Source organism: Pipistrellus kuhlii, unplaced genomic scaffold, assembly GCF_014108245.1.
Source record: "Pipistrellus kuhlii isolate mPipKuh1 unplaced genomic scaffold, mPipKuh1.p scaffold_m20_p_29, whole genome shotgun sequence".
Classification (NCBI taxonomy): Eukaryota; Metazoa; Chordata; class Mammalia; order Chiroptera; family Vespertilionidae; genus Pipistrellus; species Pipistrellus kuhlii.
The window spans coordinates 6,530,501-6,539,510 of record NW_023425528.1 but is presented as its reverse complement, the minus strand read 5'-3'; the positions used below and the strand labels follow the sequence as shown (position 1 = coordinate 6,539,510).

General features: G+C 49.3%; 1 protein-coding gene across 1 annotated transcript; it reads right to left on the bottom strand.

Moving 5' to 3' along the window:
* Positions 1-3,115: 3,115 nt before the first annotated feature.
* On the bottom strand, positions 3,116-7,682 carry LOC118728167. The gene is given in 6 exon segments (XM_036454436.2): positions 3,116-4,207; positions 4,209-4,742; positions 4,744-4,921; positions 4,923-5,904; positions 5,907-6,540; positions 6,543-7,682. Coding segments are annotated over 6 exon segments (4,218 nt in total). The 3' UTR covers positions 3,116-3,457.
* Positions 7,683-9,010: the final 1,328 nt, after the last annotated feature.

The window sequence follows — 9,010 nt, the reverse complement described above, 5'->3', positions numbered from 1 at the left end:
CTGACCTTCTGCAGCCCCTATCCCTGACTGCCCCACCCCTGATTACATTCCCCACCCCAACAGGAGGTGGGGCTGGCCAGCCAAACCCCTGCAGTCCCTCCCCCCAGCTGGCCACAACCATAATGGGTCCTCATTACCCTATTTGGCCTGAAACCCCTCCCCATAGCCAGCCCTACCCATGATTGCCACCCCATCTCAATAGGGGCAGGGCTGGCCAGCCAACCTTTTGCAGCCCTTCCTCCCTGGCCAGCCATGCCCCCATTGGGACCCCACCATACTGATTGGTCCACATCCCCTCCTCCCACCCAGCCTTACCCCAGATCGCCCCCCCCACCCTGATCAGAGGCAGGGCCAGCCATCCACCCACAATCGGCCCCCCAATCCCATTTGGAGGAGGGGGCCTGCTGGCCAATTGCCAAAGGGCCCCTTCCTCCAGCCGGCCAGGCCCTGATCTGGGCAGGTGAGCCAGCCAACCTCCCACCATCTTCTCCTCTCAACAGGCCCAGCCCTGATCTGCTCAGATTGGGGCTAGGCCATCTGGACCCCACCCGTGCACTAATTTGTGCATTGGGCCTCTAGTATCCTATATAATTAAAGCCTAATATGCTAAGTGTCCGACCATTTGTTTGACCATTCGACTGGCCACTATGACATGCACTCACCACCAGGGGGTAGATGCTCTGCTGGTTAGCTTGCTGCTTGGATCCAGCCAATCTGGACTGGGTGAGACAGGCCGGACATACCTAGGAGCCCTCCCACAGTCCCTCTTCAGCCCCAGTAGGGCACCAGTGAGGTCCCTCAGCTTGACTTGCACTCTTTAGCAATCTGGAGCCCCTCAAGGAATGTTGGAGAACTGCTTTCAGCCTGATCCCCACAAGCCAAACCAAGAGGCAATACCAGTGCACAAATGTATACACTGGGCCTCTAGTCTATACATAAAAAAGTACAGCTACTGGAACAACTAGAACAACCAGAATGACCAGTTGCAATGATATGCACTGTGGCAGCCAACTGGCCCAATCAGGGCCCTGATCATCCCCCCAACCATCCACAGCAACTCCCCCCTGGCTAGCCCCACCCCAGATCAGCCCCTCCACCCCAATGGGGGCAGGGCCAATAGGCCAACATCCCATGGCCCCTCCCTCCCACTGGCCAGGTCCAATCGACCCCCATTGGGGCAGGCTGGCCAGACCCCACCCACTCACAAATTTGTGCACTGGGCCTCTAGTATCTAATAAGGGGTTAATTTCCAAAATATACAAATATCTCATACAACTCAACACTAGAAAGACAAACAATCCAATTTAGAAAATGGGCAAAGGGCTTGAATAGACAATCATCTAAAGAGGACATAGAGATGGCCAATAGACACATAAAGAAAATGCTCAAAATCCCTAATCACCAGAGAAATGCAAATTAAAACAATGATGAATTATCACCTCATAATTGCCAGAATGGTTACCATCAATCAATCAACAAATGACAACTGCTGATAAGGGAACGGAGAAAAGGGAACCCTCATGCACTGTTCATGGGAATGCAGACTAGTATAGCCACTGTAGAAAAGAGTATGGAGTTTTCTCAAGAAAAATTGAAAATGGAACTGCTATTTCACCCAGTGATTCCACTTTTATAAATATATTCTAAGAATCCCAAAACACCAATCAGAAAAAATATATGCACCCTTATGTTCATAGAGGCATTATTTACAATAGCTAAGATCTGTAAACAGCCTAATTACCCCCTTTATATTAATAAAAAGGTAATATCTTAATTAGACCAGGTTGACTGGACATCTTTCAGATGTCCAACTTCCTTCTGGACAAAGCCACATTGGCAGGGTCCAAGGCAGAGGTGTTTAGGGATGATCATGCTGGCAGAGGAGCAAACAGTTAGTGGTGAGATCAGACCAGTGAGGGGGAGCAAGCAGTTAAGGGTGAGATCAAGAAGCACAGAAAACCTCAAACAAGATGAATCCAAAGAGGACCACACCAAGACACATCATACTTAAAATACCAAGGGCAAAAGACAAAGAGAGAATCTTAAAAGCAGCAAGAGAAAAACAGTTAGTTACCTACAAGAGAGTAACCATATAACTGTCAGCTGATTTCTCAACAGAAACTATGCAGGCCAGAAGGGAAGACAAGAAATATTCAAAGTGATGTATAGCAAGAACCTACAACCAAGATTATTCTACCCAGCAAAGCTATCATTTGGAATTGAAGGTCAGATAAAATGCTTCAAAGTCAAGAAAAGGCTAAAGGAGTTCATAAACACCAAACCAGTATTATAAGAAATGCTGAAGGGTATTCTTTAAGAAGAGGAAGAAGCAGAAAAAGGTAAAGATAAACATTATGAACAACTAAGTGACAACAAATACATATCTATCAAGTAAATCTAAAAACAAAGTGAATAAAAAAAAGATCTAAAGACCAGAACAAACTTCTGAATATAATAGAATCAGAGGCATAGAAAGGTAGTGTTCTGACAACTCTCAGGGAGAAGGGGGTGTGAGAGGGTACAGGAAGAAATTGAACAAAAATCTTACACCTATGGACAAGGACAGTTGTGGGGGAGGGGTAAGGGCATGGGGTTGGGTGGGAACCCTGTGGAAGGAGGCTATGGGGGGGAAAAGAGGAACACTATAATAATCTGAACAATAAAGATTTATTTAAAAAATAAAAAATAAACTATGGCAATTTATACCATGTAGTATTTATTGTACAATTGTTTTAAAAAATGATTGAAGAAGCTGTCTCTATTGACACTGAAATGTCTTTATGATATAGACTACAGTGAAAAAAAGCAAAGTACAGAAAATGGTACCTTGAGCTTGAGGGGGTTGTCTTGGTCTCGGTCGATGCTCCATCGGTTGGCGAAGTCTTCCTGGATCGCGAGGAGTCAGCTGGCTGAACATGGGTGTGATAGACCCAGGTCGCAATGCTGTCCACCTTGAGGGCGGTGGGTGTCGTCAGCACCACAATGTATGGTCCTTTTCAACGTGGTTCAAGCGTCTCCCAGCAGTGTCTTTTGACAAAGACCCAGTCTCCTGGCCGGTACTGGTGGGGCGTCGGGATCGAGCCAGCCTCGGAGATGGCCAGTAGGGGTGGCCAAATGTCTTCATGCGCCCTCTGGAGCCTTCTTAAAGAAAAAGATATTTCTTGGTTGTCAAATTCAGTTAGCAGTTCTGCCTTAAGATTGGGAATGATAGGCGGGGGCCTACCAAACATAATTTCATAGGAAGTGAAGCCTAAGGTATAGGGTGAGTTCCTCACCCAGTAAAGAGCATAGGGAAGGAGAGCCACCCAGTCCCCGCCAGTCTCCATGGTTAGTTTAGAAAGGGTCTCTTTTAATGTTCTATTCATTCTTTCTACCTGTCCTGAGCTCTGGGTACTATACGCACAATGAATTGTAATTTCCAATTTGCCCCTATAGCCTTGGCTACTGCCTGTGTTACCTACGAGATGAAAGCCGGGCCATTGTCCGATCCTATCATAGCTGGGAAACCGTACCTGGGTAGAATGTCCTCCAGTAGCTTCTTAGCAACCGTCTGGGCTGTTTCATGCTTAGTTGGGTATGCTTCTACCCATCCAGAAAAGGTGTCTACAAAAACTAGAAGATATTTATAGCCATACTTTCCCGGCCTTACCTCAGTGAAGTCAATCTCCCAGTGCACCCCGGGCTTTGTTCCTCTGAGCCGGGTTCCTTTTCCACTTGACCCGGCCCTTGCATTTGTAAGCTGGCAAGTTTTACAGGCTGATACAATTTGATTTATTCTGGCGTCCAGTTGGTGAATTTTGATCTTAGCATGCCGGACCAAATCCTTTAGTTTCTGGGACCCTAGGTGAGTTGATTGGTGTATGTGTTTCAACATCGGGATCCCATATTGGTCTGGTACCAGGAGCTTCCCATCTGGAGCATACCACCAACCTCTGACTTCCTTGTTCATGGGGTGGCTTTTGATTCACTGTAATTCTTCCTGGGAGTATCCGAGCTGATCCGGCAGGACTGGGTTCCCTGGATTTGGCAATTGCAGGGCCAGTGCAGTGACTGCAGTGAAGGTTACTTCTTTGGCCACCTGATCAGCCTTCTGGTTGCTCCTGGCTACAGGATTGTTGGCTTTCTGGTGTCCTGGGCAGTGGATGATGGCTAACTTGGCTGGGAGCCATAAGGCAGCTAGCAAGTCGAGTATTTCTTGTTTATTTTTTTATAGTTTTTCCTTCTGCAGTCAACAGCCCTCTCTCCTGATAGATTGCCCCATGGATGTGAGCTGTGGCAAACGCGTAGCGGCTATCTGTAAAGACATTGAGTCGTTTCCCGGCCCCTAGTGTCAATGTCTTTGTCAGAGCCATGAGTTCTGCCCTCTGGGCTGACATTCCAGACGGCAGAGCCTCTGCCCATAAGGTGTCAGTTTCAGTTACTACTGCCGCGCCCACGTACCTGTGCCCGTTTCTCATGAAGCTGCTCCCGTCGGTGAACCATGTGGCCTCTGCATCTGAGAGGGGCTGGTCCGTCAGGTCCTTCCGGAGTCCATGCACCTGTTCCAAGATCTCGGCGCAGTCATGTAGCGGGGCATCTAAGTCGGGGTCAGGCAGGAGAGTTGCAGGGTTGAGGGCTGCTCTGGGGGGGAACTGCACTCTGGGAGGATTTAGGAGGAGGCACTGGTAGTAAGTCATGCGTGCATTACTCATCCATCTATCAGGTGGCTGTTTTAGAACTCCCTCAACCGCATGGGGGGGGGGGGGTTGTAATCCAGATTTCTTGCCCTACAGTTAACTTGTCAGCATCCTTCACTAGGAGTGCTGTTGCCACAATAATCCTCAAACACGGTAGCCAGCCGGCAGCCACTGGGTCTAGTTTCTTAAACAAGTAAGCTACTGGACAGCTCCAGGGGCCCAAGGCTTGAGTTAAAACCCCCTTCGCGCTCATCTACAAAGACATGAAAGGGCTTTGTAATGTCTGGCAGTCCCAGAGCCGGGGCATGTAGGAGGGCCTTTTTCAACTGATTAAAGGCAGCCTCCTCTTTCTCTGTCCATTCAAATGTCTTCCCCTCTCTGGTAGCTTCGTACAGGGATCTGGCAATCTCAGCAAAACCCAGATTCCAGAGATGGCAGTAGCCAGCCGACCCTAAGAATTCTCTCACTTCTCTTTGAAAGGTGGTTGTGGGGATCTTTAGGACAGTTTCTTTTCTGGCATCTGATAATCGCCGCTGTCCGCCCTCCAAGATGTACCCCAGATAACTTACCCTCTCTCTGCATATCTGTGCCTTCTTCACAGATGCCTGATACCCCAAGGCCCCCAGGGTGACCAGCAAATCCTGGGTTCCTTGTTCACAGTCTTCGGCCATGTCGGCAGCAATCAGGATGTCATCTATGTACTGTAGGAGGGTGAGGCCAGGGTGCTCCCTTCTGTACTCACCCAGATCTTCGTGTAGTGCCTCATTAAAGATGGTGGGCGAATTGTTGAACCCCTGAGGCAGTCATGTCCAGGTGAATTGTCCGCTGTAGCCCTCCTGTGGATCATGCCACTCGAAGGCAAACAAGGGTTGGCTCCTGGGTGCTAGCGGCAGACTAAAGAAGGCGTCCTTTAAATCTAATACAGTATACCAGATTCTGGTGGGCACCAGGGAGCTCAAGAGAGTGTATGGATCGAGGACAGTTGCGTGTATGTCCATGACTCTTTTATTTACTTCCCGGAGGTCTTGCACCAGTCGGTAGTCATTTGTGTGAGGCTTCTTGACCGGCAGTAGGGAGGTGTTCCAGGCACATTGGCAGGGAACCAGCACCCCTAGACTCCACAGTCTCTGGATGTGTAGCTGAATTCCCTCCCTGGCCTCCTGAGACATGGGGTACTGTTTGATCCTTACCGGACCTTCTCCTGGTTTTAGCTCCACTAGGACTGGGGTTCTGTGAGTCCTACCCCTCCTGTCTCTGCCCAGGCTGTGGGGAATTCTCGTAGCCATCTATCCATGTTATCCCCCTTTGGGAGCGCCTCCTGGTGGAGGCGGTACTCATCCTCTAGCCTCAGAGTCAGAACATGGATGGGGTGGCCCTCGCCATCGGTGACCTGAGGCCCCCCTTGTCTGAAAGTTATCTGAGCTCCAATCTTGGTCAGTAAGTCCTGTCCTAACAGTGGGTAGGGGCATTCCGGTATTACCATGAAGGAGTGGGTTACCCAGCCCATCCCTAAATTCACTGTTCTTCAGGTAGTCCATGAATACTGGTTCATACCAGTTGCCCCTTGCACCCAGGACTTTTTGCTAGTTAGTTTTCCTTGTGGAGTGCAGAGGACCGAATGCTGCGCTCCGGTGTCAACAAGGAAGTGAAGAGGGGTCCCCTCCACTCTAAGAGTTACCCTGGGCTCGGGAATGGGGTCCGAACCCTGACACCCCTAATCACTTAGTTCATCAAGCCCCAAGACCTTTACTCGGTCTGTCTTGCTCCCCTTCCCACTGCCTCTCTTAGGACATTCTTGAGCCCAATGCCCTATCTTTTTGTAGTATGCACATTGATCCTTCTGCAGTTTCCACTTCCCTTCCCCGGAGGGGTTTCGTTTGCAAGCTGTCGGAGGCGGAGGTCCCGTTTCTCAGGGGAGTCTGTAGTGGTGGCCCACAGGATCCTAGCCAGGTCTCGGGTCTGCCTGCGAGCCTGTTTATCTTCAGGGGGCTCCCGGTTATTGTACACCTTTTCAGCCACCACCACCAAGTCCTGCAGACTCTTCTCTCCCAGTCTATCTATTCTTTGCAATTTTCTCCTAATATCTGCAGCAGACTGGTTTACAAAGGCTACAATAACAGTTGCCTTACTCTCAGGAGCCTCTGGATTCATGGGGGTATAGGTGCGGAATTCCTCCATGATCCGCTCTAAAAAGGCTGCTGGAGATTCATCTTTCTCCTGCTGTATGCTCCCTACCTTAGCCAGATTAGTCAGCTTTCTGGCAGCCACCCAGAGACCCCCCATTAGAGCCTGGCGGTAGACCCAGAGCCCCTCCTTACCTTCTGCTGTGTTGAAATCCCATTCAGGCCTAGTCAGAGGAAAAGAGGTATCTATCTGAGCCTGGTTGGTGGTAGGATTCCCATCCACGCCTGGAACCAGCTTCTGGGCCTCATTAAGGATTCTCTCCCTCTCCTCGGTGGTGAACAGGACCTGCAAGAGCTGCTGGCAGTCGTCCCAGGTTGGCTGATGGGTAAAAATGATAGAATCCAATAGATTAATAAGTCCCACTGGCTTCTCAGAAAACTCGGGATTTTGAGCTTTCCAATTATAAAGTTCGCTAGTGGTGAAAGGCCAGTAGTGATGGGGCTGATCGCCCCTCTTATCTGGGGGACCAGTGCCTCGCAGGGGTAGTCTTAACAGTGGAGTCGGCAACGAAGGCGGATTGTTCCCTCTGGGCTCTTTGGTATATGGCGGGCTTCCCGCTCTCCTCGTGGTGCCTGCTTCCCTTAATGGGGGAGGGTCAGATCCCTCCTCCAGCACCCTAGGGAACTGATACGGGGGAGGAAAAATTAATTCTTCTTCAGTTCCTTCCTGCAAGACCGAGTAGGGGGGAGCTGATGGCAGGGTGATTTTCTTCTCTGTCCTCTCCGTTCCCTGTAAGGCAAAAATAGGTTCTGGCTCCGAGGGGCGCGGAGCCACGAAGGGCTTAAGCCAAAAGGGTGGGTTCTCCACAAGGTCCTGCCACATTATAATGTATGGGAGCTGATCGGAGTAACCTGTCTTGGGTTGAGAGATGACACTTCGAACCCAGCGGAGAGTAGAGAGATCGAATGTTCCCTCTGGTGGCCATCTGACACTCACTTGAACAAGTCTGCCATTCGTTCTTCCAGACCTCCATACTAAAATCGTTAGCTCTTTCCTCTACTTCCTGAAAATGATTAATCACAATGCTCAAAGGAGTAATCTGAGTGTGTCCCATAACATCCATACAGTGAGTCTATAAAATAACACATAAAATTACAACAGCTACCAGGAGAAGAACTCCCCACATCAACATTTTCAGTATTATAACAATTCAATACATTCAGATTCAAGTTTTTATAGCAAATTTACAAACAAGAGCAAACTGAAACCTTTCCCTTATACAAACATACAAACAAACAAAGAACACAGGAACAGACGGGGGGGGGGGAGGGGAGGGGGGCGCCCCCAAGAACAGCCTTCCAACTCCGTGGAAGAGGCGCCTAAAACTAAACAACGGCTTCATGCCGACTACCTCGTCCTGAGAGGGAATTCTATGTCCTTCCTAAAGGAGGATCAAAATGTCTTTTGATCTCTCCGGCCCGTGGCCTTCAATAGTGTGTCCGCTAGACCTTTCGGACACTTCCCACAGGGATCCCTTCACACACTTCTACTGCGGCCAGACAGGCTCTCCGGATTCAGTGTCCCTCAGTCTTGGAGATTCCGGACAAGGCCCCATATGTAATGCCCAAGTGACTACCAGGGAGCCAAATCCGATGCAATTGCAGAAAGCCTGTATTTATTTCGGACTAGTCCGAGCTCAGTCCCACTTACACCAGCGAGGGCATGGCGAGAAAGAGAAAGAATTTAACATAGCAATGGGTTTTATAGGGAGGGTGGTGCCACTACCTTGGCTGACCTGATTGGTTGGGTTAGGGCTAGGGTCCAGTTACCAGGAGCTGGCCCTGCCCCGCCCTGCCCTCTCACCCCACCCTGCCCTCTCACCCCACCCTGCCCTCTCACCCCACCCTGCCCTCTCAGTTAGACTTCTCAAACATACAGAATATGTATATTAAATAGGGTGGAGCAAAAGTAGGTTTTCAGTTGTGAGTACGTGAATCTTGTATTATTATTTATTAATTATTATATTATTTTCCATATGAACAACTGTAATACAGGGCAGGGCAAAACTGCTTTTGCCCTGTACTGTATTAATGTGCTTTTCCCAATGACATGAGCATTCAAACAGGGAAGTGAGCCTGAAACCAAAGAAATCAGACATGCATGGTGAGAATTCAGGCAGTAGCAGCAATCCACGGAGAGAAAGGGAGAAG